The sequence below is a fragment of the Oncorhynchus tshawytscha genome, linkage group LG10, assembly GCF_018296145.1.
Source record: "Oncorhynchus tshawytscha isolate Ot180627B linkage group LG10, Otsh_v2.0, whole genome shotgun sequence".
NCBI classification, from domain to species: Eukaryota; Metazoa; Chordata; class Actinopteri; order Salmoniformes; family Salmonidae; genus Oncorhynchus; species Oncorhynchus tshawytscha.
Genome location: NC_056438.1, coordinates 34,452,399 through 34,466,999, shown reverse-complemented (window position 1 = coordinate 34,466,999; position 14,601 = coordinate 34,452,399). Strand labels below are relative to the sequence as shown.

Here is a 14,601-nt window from a genome sequence, read left to right as displayed (position 1 = left end):
TGTAGCCTATAATTGATATAGTGAGTTGCCTAGCTAATTCAAATAAAGAGGGGGTGTCTTTTTCTGCCCTTTTTAATATTACAAGTCAGAATAGAAATTGACAACAGATTAACTATTTAAAATACAACAGGGTCTCATGGTCCCCATCTGAATCGTCATCTGTTTCTTTCTTGTTAAGCATTTTCCCATCCTGGAGTCTGAGACCTTATGGGAATATGTGGGAGAGAAGATGAATTTAGCATAGACACTATAGCCATAACTCTACTATCATCATTATCATGATTTATACCATTTAGGCTTCGCTAGTTATGTTATTCTCTGCTATCTAAAAATAGCAGCTAGCTATTCTTTAACATTACTTGCTAACACTAATAGCTACCTACCATAGATTAAAGGGTTATATAGTTATCAACATTTTTGCTAATACATAATGTAGCTAGCTAGATTGTAAGGTAGTCTTAAAATTGGAACCACTAGTGTGCTGACAAAGGATGCTATAACTAGCTAACTTACCAGCTACCTAGCTACAGACAGTACCTGAGTTCAAAGTTTAAATAACTAGCTAGTGTGCTAATCCAAAAAAGCTAGCTAAACAAATTGCATGGAAATTCTGTCATGTGGCAATCCACTGTACATTAACAAATTAGTTACCAAAATGTATAATTTATAGCTTATTTGAGTGAAAAAAGCCATTTTCCCACACATCTCTCCTTCTCACTATCCCCTTAAGGGGATCTGACCTGACCTCAACCCCTCATTTGCCTAATCCACAGATGTCCACCCGTATCCCCTATAGCAATCCTGTGACTTTCTCCCGTCCACCCAGCACATTCCAAAGCCATCTGGATCCTACTGATAACCATGAACTTCTGATGTAAAAATCTGTCTCTATCACTCCTTAGATACTGTGCTTCTGAGTATAACAATGTTCCAAGTTTAACCCAGAATCTAACACTAGCAAGTTAATTTCATGAACCTTGTTTATATGTTCTTGTGGACAATTTTTTTGCGCTCTTCTGTGATTCTTGATTGTTTCAAAGTGAAAGTTAAACAAACAAACAAACCTGATAAAGTATGACTAGAATTTATATACTGTATAAATGCCTGGAATATTTCAATTTTGGAGAATCTCTTATAAAGTTAAAGTTACGTATAGTAACCCAAAGGTGTAAAACAGTAAATAATGGCTACTTCTCAGAAAGTATTAAACTGCCAAGAAGAGTAAAACAAGGTTGTTCACTCTTGGCATATCTATTTATTATGGCTAACGAAATGTTAAAATCATTTTTAAAATTAAAATCAGATCAAACAATCATATCAAGGGGCTAGATATCCAGGGCTTAAAAATTAAGGTGTCATTGTATGCTGATGATTCATGTTTTATTTTAAACCCATAATTTAGATCCCTTCACAGCTAATTGTTGAAGATAATTGTTCTAACCTCTCTGGATTCAAACAATCAAATTATGATAAGTGTACTATACTACATATTGGATAACTAAAAAATGAACTTTTACATTACCGTGTAGTTAACCAGTAAAATGGTCTGATGGTGAATTAGATATAATCGGTATTCATATCCCGAAATAAAGAAATGATCTCACTTCAATACATGTTAGCAGTTAGCAAAAGTAGATAAGGTATCGCTACCTTGGAAAGAAAAATACCCGTCTATTTGTTGAAAAATCACCCTGATTAACTCTTAAGTCATATCCCAATTTACCTATATGCTTATGGCCTTGCCTACACCTAACTTGTTTTTTAAATTATATGAGCAAAAAATATTACATTTCATTTGGAACAGTAAGTCAGACAAAATTAAATGGGCCTATTTATATAATGATATGAATTTGGTGGGCAGAAATAAGTATTAGGCCTCTCATTAAAGGCTTCAGTCATCTAAAAGTTATACTTAAATCTAAACTGGTTCTCTAGCAGATTAGTATAAATGTCTCATCCCATGTTCAGGAATGGCCTTTTTCTTTTTATTCAGATTTCAAGCTCATTATATTGTATGAAAATGAAATATGGTTAACAAAATTGATGATTTCTGCCCATATGAGATATGTCTATGTCCTGGGAAATGTTCTGTTCTGTCGGTATCGACAGTCTAAGAGTTTAACCACGTGGGATGGTTAAAAGATTCAGCAGTCTGGTCTGCAACCTTTGTCCTCTTGTAATTGAGGGAAACATGGTCTGTTGAGAAATTCTCAAAGTGGGGGTTTTATTCGGGAGTTGCAGAAAAGGGCCTGTCCCAGGATCCCCGACCCTAACTGGGCCCATGGGCGGTCCTCTGATTTAGTTCAACTCAAAAGGGAATTCTTTATTAAACAGTCCAAAATCACATTACACAATTTTACAAACAGTATCATCCTCACTCATTCATCGTATACAACAATTAGATGAAAACCTCATATCTGAGGCTATTATATAAACAGCCTTATGGTAATGTGGTCGTATTGTCTCCCATGAGTTTCACCAAATTGTACCAAACGGACCAGATTGTAGCTGGATTCTTCATTGATCTTTTATACCTTCTCCAGAACATAAATATTGTTCGGACCTCAAGTTCTGTGAGGTGGAAGAAATTCCTTTGTTCTCTATGAAAATTCACTCTGTCTCTGTACTGTGGCCATGAGAAGGCATGGCCAGCCGCTGAGAAATGCTTATTGAAATGTTGGATTATTATGGATTTATCAGTGGTGTCCATGTTACCTAGCCTCAGTGCAGTGGGCACTCAGTGCAGTGGGCAGCTGGGAGGAGGTGCTCTTGTTCTCCATAGACTTTACAGTGTCCCAAAACGTTTTGGAGTTAGAGCTACAGGATGCGAATTTCTGCTTGAAAAAGCTAGCCTTTGCTTTCCTGACTGACTGCTTGTATTGATTCCTGACTTCCCTGAACAGTTGCATATCGTGGGGACTATTCGATGTTATGGCAGTCCACCACAGGATGTTTTTGTGCTGGTCAAGAAAGGTTCCTAACTTTTGTGAAAAATCACAGCACAGTTGAGAAATATATTGCAAAAATAAATCAAATAAATCCTGAGTGGCGCAGCGGTCTAAGGCACTGCATCGCAGTGCAGAGGCGCCACTACAGTTCGATCCCAGTCAGGCTGTGACCGGGAGGCACACAATATGCATTGTCCGGTTTAGGGAAGAGTTTGGCCTGCCGGGATTTCCTTGTGTCATCGTTCACCGAAACATTAGTGTCATGCTGGAGGGTCATGTCAGGACAACAAGCTCAGTCCTATGATGACAACAAGGTCAATGACAACAAGCTCAGTCCGATGATGCTGTTACATACCACCCCAGACCATGACGGACCCTCCACCTCCAAAACGATCCCACTCCAGAGTACAGGACTTGGTGTAACTCTCATTTCTTTCACGGTAAACACAAATCCGACCATCACCCCTGGTGAGACAAAACTGTGACTCATCTGTGAAGAGCACTTTTTGCCAGTCCTGTCTGGTTCAGCAACGGTGGGTTTGTGCCCATACGCGACACTGTTGCCAGTGATGTCTGGTGAGGACCTGCCATACTACAACAGGCCTACAAGCCCTCAGTCCAGCCTCTCTCAGCCTATTGCAGACAGTCTGAGTACTAATGGAGGGATTGTGCGTTCCTGGTGTAACTTGGACAGTTGTTGTTGCCGTTCTGTACCTGTCCAGCAGGTGTGATGTTCGGATGTACCGATCCTGTGCCGGAGTTGTTACATGTGGTAATGCCACTGCGAGGATGATCAGCTGTCCGTCCCTTCTCCCTGTAGCGCCATTTTAGGCGTCTCACAGTACGGACATTGCAATTTATTGCCCTGGCCAAATCTGCAGTCCTCGTGCCTCCTTGCAGCATGCCTAAGGTATGTCCACGCAGGTGAGCAGGGACTCTGGGCATCTTTCTTTTGCCATTTTTCAGAGTCAGTGGAAAGGCCTCTTTAGTGCCCTGAGTTTTCATAACTGTGACCTTAATTGCCTACTGTCTGTAAGATTTTAGTGTCTTAACGACTGTTCCACATATGCATGTTCGTTAATTGTTTATGGTTCATTGAACAAGCATGGGAAACTTTACAATGAAGATCTGTGAAGTTATTTGTATTTTTACGTATTATATCTGAAAGACAGGGTCCTGAAAAAGGGACGTTTCTTTTTTTGCTTAGATTAGATCATTATTTTGTAAGAGCATAGTATATGGGATTGATTTTAAGAAATGTAGCTTAATTCATTTGATTAATATTATGGTGTTTCTATTCCAAGAAAAACAAAACGCTCAGTGTTTCCGGTCAGGAGTAAGGATTATTAGGACTGGTCGGGAGTAAGGATTATTTTTACTAAGAGCAAAACCAAGAGCAAAATAATCCAAATACACCCAAATAGAGATTCAGTGAAAATTATCAGATCAGTCCTTATGCTTGTCTCAGAGCAGCGCGAAGCGTTGCTCAAATAGTTCACCACACTATTGCTTGAAATCATATTGCTTCTATCCTCAATATGCTTTAAATGCCACAATGTCACACACTATTATTAAAACTCTGAGAAGGGTAATAAGGACTTGATCTGCACTGCATATTAAACTGACATTCTGATTGATATATTCCACGTGTTACTGTGTGTTTCAATTCTCTCTCTCTCTCTCTCTCTCTCTCTCTCTCTCTCTCTCTCTCGCACACGCACTTGCTGTCTTGAGTGCTCGGCTATGAAAAGCCAACAGGCATTTACTCCTAAGGTGCTGATCGGTTGTACACTCTCTAACCACTGTTTATATTATTTGACCCTGCTGGTCATCTATGAATGTTTGAACAGCTTGTAAAATGATTGAGCCTTTAGGTCCATGTACTCTTATAGTCTCCAACCAGTTCGGATTTAAGTATGACTGATGCCTCCGACTTCATATTCATTATATAAATAGGCCCATAGCCACCTTCATCAGATGAACCACGACATGTCAGCTAAAGTGATTAATTCATGAATGCATAAAATCAACCAATGTCAGCCTTTAAATGCTTTATTATCCAAATGTTTAAGGTGCATGTGGGCGACGATGTGAATGCATTTGACTGTTAGCACTTTCAGGAGGAATAGAAAATTGCGTGTCAATTCATATACCATGTGCCATCGAAAATCTCTTTCCAACTATTTTGCAATCTATATGGCTTTCCTCTAATAATTACATTTAGAGGATTGGAGGATTCTAAATTAATATCTAAGGTGTTTTTTTCATTAGGGAAGATCTGGAAAATGACATGCGCAAGGTAATATTTTTCCTTTTAGAGACATGGCATATAATACATGGCATCTAGGTCAGGATAACCAAAACATTTCTTCATTAAAGACTATCAGAAGGAATGTTGGTCCAAAGCCATGAATGACTGAGTCACTCTGCTTTATGTAGGTTCCGAGGCTATATTATATTATTATACCTTTATTTCAACAAGGAAGACAGACCAAGGTCTCTTTTACAGCTGGGCCTTGCGTATGCATGTTTACACATACAGTTTAGTTACAATGATTAAGAAACTACACAAGTCAAAACGATCACAGATAACACAAAAATAAATACAGGAGGACATTTTTACATTTACACACAGGTTATTCCCCTAACAGCACAAGAACTTCCATTACCCAAAGCAGTTACAAGCAATACAAAAATAAAATCCTCCAGGCCATTCCATTAGCAAGGAGCGTAGCAGGAAAAGGCAGCCATACCCAACTCTGTGGCGATCGCAGGGGCCTCAAGTGTAATCCATGCTTGAGACCTGGTTTTATGAATTATAATTTTAATGTTGATGAGTGATGATAAATAAGAAGGTAGTTTATTCCGAAGTGCTTTATAGACAAACACGAGAGCATGTTGTTCTCGTCTCATGGACAGCAAAGTCCAACCCACATTTTGATATAAAACACAGTGGTGGGTTCTGTAGCTAGCATCTATAAGTGTGATTTTTATTTATTTTACCTTTTATTTAACTAGGCAAGTCAGTTAAGAACAAAGTCTTATTTTCAATGACGGCCTAGGAACAGGGGGTTAACTGCCTGTTCAGGGGCAGAACAACAGATTTGTACCTTGTCAGCTCAGGGATTTGAACTTGCAACCTTCCGGTCACTAGTCCAACGCTCTAACCACTAGGCTACCCTACCACCCCAAATAATAAGTAGCGTCCAGCGATTTAAGTGTGGATGCCATAGCATGCATGTAGATAATGTCCCCATAATCTATAACAGACGTAAAAGTAGCTTGCACAATTTGTCTTCTATTTGTAGAGGACAAACATGTCCTGTTTCGATAGAGGAAGCCTAGTTTGATTTTTAGCCGTTTACAAAGTTTGTCAACGTGCATTTTAAAAGACAGTTTATCATCCAACCATATCCCTAAGTATTTATATGTAGAGACCTGGTTAATTCGAGAGCCATCTAAGCTCGTAAGTGCAAGTGTATTTTCAACCAACTTTTTGGACCTATTAAATATCATTAAATGTGCATTGAAAACAAGTTTCAGCTGTAAAGAATCAAATCAAATGTATTTATATAGCCCTTCGTACATCAGCTGATATCTCAAAGTGCTGTACAGAAACCCAGCCTAAAACCCCAAACAGCAAGCAATGCAGGTGTAGAAGCACGGTGGCTAGGAAAAACTCCCTAGAAAGGCCAAAACCTAGGAAGAAACCTAGAGAGGAACCAGGCTATGTGGGGTGGCCAGTTCTCTTCTGGCTGTGCCGGGTGGAGATTATAACAGAACATGGCCAAGATGTTCAAATGTTCATAAATGACCAGCATGGTCAAATAATAATAATCACAGGAGCAGCAGCACGGCCAGGTGGACTGGGGACAGCAAGGAGTCATCATGCCAGGTAGTCCTGACGCATGGTCCTAGGGCTCAAGTCCTCCGAGAGAGAGAAAGAGAGAAAGAGAGAATTAAAGAGAGCATACTTAAATTCACACAGGACACCGGATAGGACAGGAAAAGTACTCCAGATATAACTAACTGACCCTAGCCCCCCGACACAAACTTCTGCAGCATAAATACTGGAGGCATTTCGCTACACTCGCATTAACATCTGCTAACCATGTGTATGTGACAAATCAAATTTGATTTGAGACAGGACGGGTCAGGAGACACTTTGGCCCCATCCGATGATACCCCCGGACAGGGCCAAACAGGAAGGATATAACCCCACCCACTTTGCCAAAGCACAGCTCAGTTGTTGGCAATTGGCACATCCAGGGATGAGTATGGTAATCTGAGTCATTAGCTAGCAACGCTAACTAGCTTTGGTGTGGGGGTATGCCCAAATCAAGCTAATATGCTAGCCAGCGTTTAGGCGCTACCAGGGAGTTTTTCATAAGACTGCACCATCAACTTGATTATTTAGCTGACATCACTTGCTTATATTCAGTCAACACATACATTTTAAGAATATAATTGAAAACATTAGTTTCTCTAAGCCTTAGTGTAACAACAGTTTTAGCAAGTAATATGCTACAGTCCAGTTACAGCTTCTTTTGACCAAGTATAAACCAAGTCTTTTTTCAGGTGTGCGTGCAGAACAGAGGAATAGCAATTCTTTACACTATTGTTCTAAATTCAATCACCTTCTTCATAATCATCATTCAGTTAATTGAAATTCAATTTTGAAGTTGTGCACAATTATCAGTTTCTATTTGTTTTATATCGCCCATTAATTGTCAGGTAGAAACACATTAGGCCTTGGGACCCAAAAGTATAATCAGTGCTCTAACACCCCCTTGCAGTCGTCTGGAGCAATGAAGCAGTGACGCAGAGTAACGTACAAAACCACAAATTACCTCTAAATCCCGCAGCATAATCTCAAAACGTTTAATTGAGGAACCACTGTACACATCTCAACATCAACTGTTCAGGAGACTGCGTAAATCAGGCCTTCATTGTTGAATTTCTGCAAAGAAACCACTACTAAAGGACACTAATAATAAGAAGAGACTTGCTTGGGTCAAGAAACACGAGCAATGGACATTAGACCGGAGGAAATCTGTTCTTTGGTTCCAACCGCTGTGTCTTTGTGAGACACAGAATAGGTGAACGGATGATCGCCGCGTGTGTGGTTCCCACCGTATAGTAGGTGTGTCCTAACTTTTGACTGGTACTGTGTGTGTGTGTGTGTGTATGTATATATATATATATATATATATATTTACAAAATACTACACATGGGGGATCAGAAATTCTACAGTTAATTACATTGATAGAAGCCACAATCTATCTGCAATATTAAGCTGATCAACCCCCCCCTCCCAAATAAAAAATAAATAAATAAATAATTACAAAAAAATACAAAAACTAAGTGTGGTTTCTCAAAAGCATTTTAAGGCTAAGTTCATTATAACCATTGAGCTGGGGAGGCCACTGAACAAAGCAGTTAACCCACTGTTCACCGGTAGACCGTCATTGTAAATAAGAATTTGTTCTTAACTGACTTGCCGAGTTAAAATAAAGGTTGACTGACCCAGTCTAATAGCCTACAAGCTGATTTAGCACCATGGCCAGTGACCAATTTGACAGAGGTCCAACAGAGGAAAGTGGAAGATGCATTTTTTGATAAAATTATAAACTGAAAACATTAAGAAGTCCTTTTAAATAACTCGATGTTCCTCAACAGGCTACACAGAAGCTGGACAAAAATAATGTGCAATATAAATTTAATAAAAAGGGGAACGTATGTTGACTGCAAAATCAATACCGTACCAATTGCATTATGCTAAGACCAGTTTTTGGTCGGTCTTTATTCAGTGGCGTGTATTCATATAGATGCCAAGGGAAGCCTGGCTTTGACCAATTGACCAAGAAAAAAATACAAAAACATAAAATAATAATGAACAGAGTTAGGCTAACAAGCAAGTGTTTTAGCCAGGTAGCCTAGGACAACAAAAAAATAAAAGAATGTACTGTATGACAGAGTGATAGACTGTTTCGTCAACATGAAAGAGAGGAGGATGGCATTGGTGTTTCTCTACAAGTAGGGTGCGTCAACATGTTTTTATGCTTGAACGAATGTACACACACACACACACACACACACACACAGAAATCAGAACCTTGGGCTGCCACATCATATTTAGCTTACGTTGATTGTTGATTGGACTAAATGGATTTTGGTATCTTTTAGTTGTCACTGTATTAGACTAAGCAGAGGTGATTTGATGATGTTGAAATGGTGCTGGAATAGTGGAGGCAGCACCTGTTTTCTTTGTGACTCTCTGTTGTTCTAAATTAATACCTGTTAACAAGTCAGAAACAGACCATTCTGTAGGTCATGTAACTGTCTGTTACTGTACATGCGATATGCTTTGTTGTCCACTGGACAGAAGTTGCTATCCGGTTTTGTAATAAAACAAAGGTGTGTTTGAATTTATTATGCCAACATGTGTTCTTATTGTCTCTGCCTTTAGGCCTATAGTCGCAAGGCATATGAATGAACAGTTTATAGACTAAATCGGAACCATGGACAGTGTCTTCTTTATGGGCTCCTTAGTGGCACAGTGGTCTAAGGCACTGCATCTCAGTGCTTGAGGCGTCACTACAGACACCCTTGTTTGGACCCAGCCTGTATCACATACGGCCGGGATTGTGATTCCCATAGGGTGGTGCACAATTGGCCTAGCGTCATTCGGGTTTGGCCAGGGTAGGCCGTCATTGTAAATAAGAATTTGTTCTTAACAAATTCATTTATAAAGCCCTTCTTACATCAGCTGAAATCTCAATGTGCTGTACAGAAGCCCAGCCTAAGACCCTAAACAGGAAGCAATGCAAGTGTAGAAGCACGGTGGCTAGGAAAAACTCCCTAAAAAGGCCAGAACCTAGGAAGAAACCTAGAGAGGAACCAGGCTATGAGGAGTGGCCAGTCCTCTTCTGGCTGTGCCGGTTGGAGGTTATAACAGAACATGGCCAAGATGTTCAAATGTTCATAGATGACCAGCAGGGTCAAATAATAATAATCAGTGGTTGTCGAGGGTGCAACAGGTCAGCACCTCAGGAGTAAATGTCAGTTGGCTTTTCATAGCCGATCATTGAGAGTATCTCTACCACTCCGGCTGTCTCTAGAGAGTTGAAAACACCAGGTCAGGGACAGGTAGCACGTCCGGTGAACAGGTCAGGGTTCCATAGCCGCAGGCAGAACAGTTGAAACTGGAGCAGCAGCACAGCCAGGTGGACTGGGGACAGCAAGGAGTCATCATGCCAGGTAGTCCTGAGGCATGGTCCTAGGGCTCAGGTCCTTGGAGAGAGAGAGAGAGAGAGAAAGAAAGAGAGAATTAGAGAGAGCATACTGAAATTCACACATGACACCAGATAAGAAAAGAGAAATACTCCAGATATAAGACTGATCCTAGCCCCCCCGACACATGAACTACAGCAGCATAAATACTGGGAGACACTGTGGCCCCGTCAGACGATACCCCCGGACAGGGCCAAACAGGCAGGATATAACCCCACCAACTTTGCCAAAGCACAGCCCCCACACCACTAGAGGAATATCTTCAACCACCAACTTACCATCCTGAGACAAGGCCGAGTATAGCCACGGCACAACCCAAGTGGGGGCGCCAACCCAAACAAGAAAGATCACGTCAACCCACTCAAGTTTTTTTCTTTTTTTCTACTGTGTTATTGACTTGTTTATTGTTTACTCCATGTGTAACTCTGTGTTGCTGTCTGTTCACACTGCTATGCTTTATCTTGGCCAGGTCGCAGTTGTAAATGAGAACTTGTTCTCAACTAGCCTACCTAGTTAAATAAAGGTAAAAACAAATTGTCTTGGCCTTTAGGCCTATATATCACAGTCACAAGGCCTATGAATTATCAGGTTATAGAGCAAACAACGCAATTATCACAACACATAGGTTGTCATATGTTGTAATATGGGGGTGAGCTTGGCATCCCTGACCTTGCCAACAGACAAAGAGCTGTGGATCAGTGGGCTCGTTAACAGTAACAAGGGGTGATGTGCAATGAAACGAGGATGCGAGAGCCCAGGTAGTTGGGTAGAACATTTATCCAAAAAACATGTTTCTTTTGGGACATCAGGTGACATTCTGATGACTGATACACCGAATGTCCTGAAAATGTGCTAAAAACATCAATGACTTCCCAGGATCATAGGGAGAACTAGATAAAGGTATCATAGAGAACGTTCCCTTGTTATCATAACACAATGTCCCAATGAAAGGAAAAATTACGTTTTGGGATCTTGACAAAAACTTCCATGGGACCATCCTTAGGGACGTCCCTGAAACAAACTGGGAACTAGACAAAACCTCCACAGGATCATGACACAACGTTCCGAGAACGTCCTAAAATCATCCTCAGGGACGTTCTCGGAACAAACCGGTATCTAGACAAAACCTCCACAAGACCATGATACAATGCCCTGTTGACTTTAGGCAAACATTTCATGCTGTTCTGGGGACATCCTAACAACTTATTTTTGTTTGCAGGGAATGAAATCCCACCACTATTTGCAGGGCGAGTCTCTCCCTTGTGACCCTGTTACATATTATTATATCTAACATCTTTCTTTCTAGGGACCTGAGGGGCCACCAGGACAAAAGGTAGAGTTGATTTCATCTCCTGTATTCATTATTAAACCAGTTTCTCGCTTAGGTAAATCAGATAGCTTCTGAATCATATAACAAAAACTTTTGAGGTTGTTTTTTTATTTAGAATTATTGTTTTTTTTGTAATGTACCTGTGAGAAATGTCCTTTATTTCCTTTTTGTGAGAAAATGTTTGTAACTCAGGGCACTCCACGGGTTTGATTGAAGAGGGCCCAAAGTCACGACGAATAGCCTAGGTTAGGCTGGGTGGTATGCCATATTTTACGATATACCAGTATTGATGCACAGACCGGTTTGGGTTTTTACTATACCTTCTATAACGATATTTGAATGTTTTGTTCGTTATACACTGTTTATTATGTCCCTGAGTGCAGGAAATGCAGAAATTGATAAATTCTGAAAATGATTTTTTTGGTTGAAGTTGAATTGAACATTTTAAAAACAATGGAGAAAGACCAATTGAAAACACTTAACACATACATTCTACCACTGTAGGGTCACACACTACTCAAAGCAAATGTAGAACTTTTATTTTTCAAAAACATAAATTCTAAAAATGGTGATATGATATTTTGGCCATATTGCCCAGCCCTATGTCCTAAGTAGCCCAGTGTCAGCTACTGTTAATAGTTATCCTCTACAATATTACATCTCATCCATATCCCCTCATGAGACCTAGACAGACTGTTGGGAGACTAATCCTGGGCTCACATACTCAGGAAACAAAATACATTCTCAACATCTTACACTCAAAATAACCATTATGCCCACTCTACAGTCCACTGAGTGGGGTGCAAGGTGTGTTAACTCAACCCATTCAGCTCTACTATTAAACACCCTAATGATGCATGGTAGCCATTATGCACCAGATTGTTCACCACACATTGCAGTGGAGAGCTGAGGACTATCACATACACATACTGTAAAGGTACATTTTGCAGTTTATATCTGTCCCATTCAGATAGAATTTAAGAGGGGGAGAAGAGAGGGGGGAGAGAGAGAGAGCACCTTCGAACCATCAAAATGTAAGTCCATGACATTCTCCAGTAAGAGGATTCCATCAAAGCTGGACCTATACTCTGATGGTCGCCAGCTAGCCACAACATCCTCAGAGTCACAATAGACAGCAAACTGTCATGGTTCAAACACCTCTCTAACATCTCCATCAGAGCAGCTCAGAAACCGGCAGCACTGAGGAGAGTAACACCAAGAGCCGAGCCATCATCTACAAGGCACATGTCTTCAGTGTCACTTCCCTGAGCTGGATGAGTGCCCCATCTACTCCCCTCAGCCTGGTTGACAACATCCAGTGTGGAACAGGACACCGCCCCTACACAACTCACCATCCCCAGCCTTCACAGAGACGACAGGTTGCTGCTGCTTCAGCCCTGTACAAAATGCACCCCACCACTGCCACATGGACCTCAAAGCTATGCTCCCCCCACCATATACCAGACTCCGTGCTACCTGCATATGCACAGCCATGCCAGACCTTGCTCTCACCCTTCCAGTCAACGGAGCATGCTCCCTAGACAGAAGCTTCCATTAGCACTGCTTTGGGAGTAACCTTTCTGCCGAACTACGTCCCCATCCTCATACTGATGGAATTCCCTTTGGAAGTAATTAGGTGACATTCTGTGAATAAATAATGCACTGCCTTAAATCAGTGTTGTTGTTGCTATTAACTTTTATGAATTACATAGAAAAGGTTGTCATATCAATATGAGGACTAGTATAATAACAGTTGTTTCTAAATACATTATTTCATTGAGTAAACCCTATGCTGGCCTAACAAGACCCGGTGGTTTCAGAATCGACCGATTAACCCTCATACTACCATCATATTTTACATACATGGATTACCAACTGGGGTCATTTTGACCTCAAGAAGAAACTATTGGAAAAAGTAACAATCATAGCAAAATATCAAGTAAATTCTAATGTTATCTGATTTATTTATTTTTATTACCAAAACAGACTTATTTTAGCACAATTACTGTATTTAGCATATTCTGTCAAATGAAAATAGACATTTTTCCCTTACATAATGTGCAGATTTTTCCTAAGGTACAATCTACATTAGTACTAAAAAGCTGATTTACCATAATTTGATTTCAGTATCATTTAGTTTTTAGAAATTTAAGAAAATGTACATTTTGACATTTAGTGAGGAGAATTTTTAGTATTTGATACACTACCGATTTTGCAGGTTTTCCTACTTACAAAGCATGTAGAGGTCTGTAATTTTTATCATAGGGACACTTCAACTGTGAGAGATGGAATATAAAACAAAAATCCAGAATATCACATTGTATAATTTTTAAGTAATTAATTTGTATTTTATTGCATGACATAAGTATTTGATCACCTACCAACCAGTAAGAATTCCAGCTCTCACAGACATGTTAGTTTCTGCAGAGTCGGGCAGTGTGTCAAATACTTGTTCTCCCCACTGTATGTGGTGAAAAACGACTGCCATTTAACGGGGCGGTACACCAAAATGTGAAATACAAATCATTGCATTGACAAAAAGTGATTCATCCAATTGATCCTGAGAGACAATAACCAAAAATATGGCTAAGATTTCTGTACTTTCTAAACCCCCAGCCAGCATTAGCATCGCTGCTAGTGAAACAATGGGAGTGTTAGGGCCTACTGTAGAATGATTAAAAACGCATGCCTAAATCATCAAAGTAACTTCAAATTAAATGGTATAGAAACCCAAATACCATAACAAGTTGCACATAGAGTATTGGAGGATATTATATAACATTTCCTGTAAAACATGGGGGGGAATAAACTCTACTGTATGTGTACATATAGAGAGAGGGTAGCTGGTTTCTGTATTTTTTTTAAAATTATCTTTTACAAATGTTACCTTTATATACAAAAAAATGTTTTGTTTATTTTTAATTTTTTATTTCACCTTTATTTGACCAGGTAGGCCAGTTGAGGACAAGTTCTCATTTACAACTGTGACCTGGTCAAGATAAAGCAAAACAGTGCGACAAAAACAACAC

General features: G+C 39.9%; 1 protein-coding gene across 9 annotated transcripts in view; it reads left to right on the top strand.

Moving 5' to 3' along the window:
- Positions 1–14,601, top strand: part of LOC112260125 (collagen alpha-1(XXV) chain) — a 337,796-nt gene that overhangs the window by 230,546 nt on the left and 92,649 nt on the right. For all 9 annotated transcript variants that reach the window (XM_042328516.1, XM_042328517.1, XM_024434986.2 and 6 more), the window contains one exon: positions 11,549–11,575. In XM_042328516.1, the coding sequence (XP_042184450.1) occupies positions 11,549–11,575 (27 nt within the window). The remainder of the gene's footprint in view (positions 1–11,548; positions 11,576–14,601) is intronic.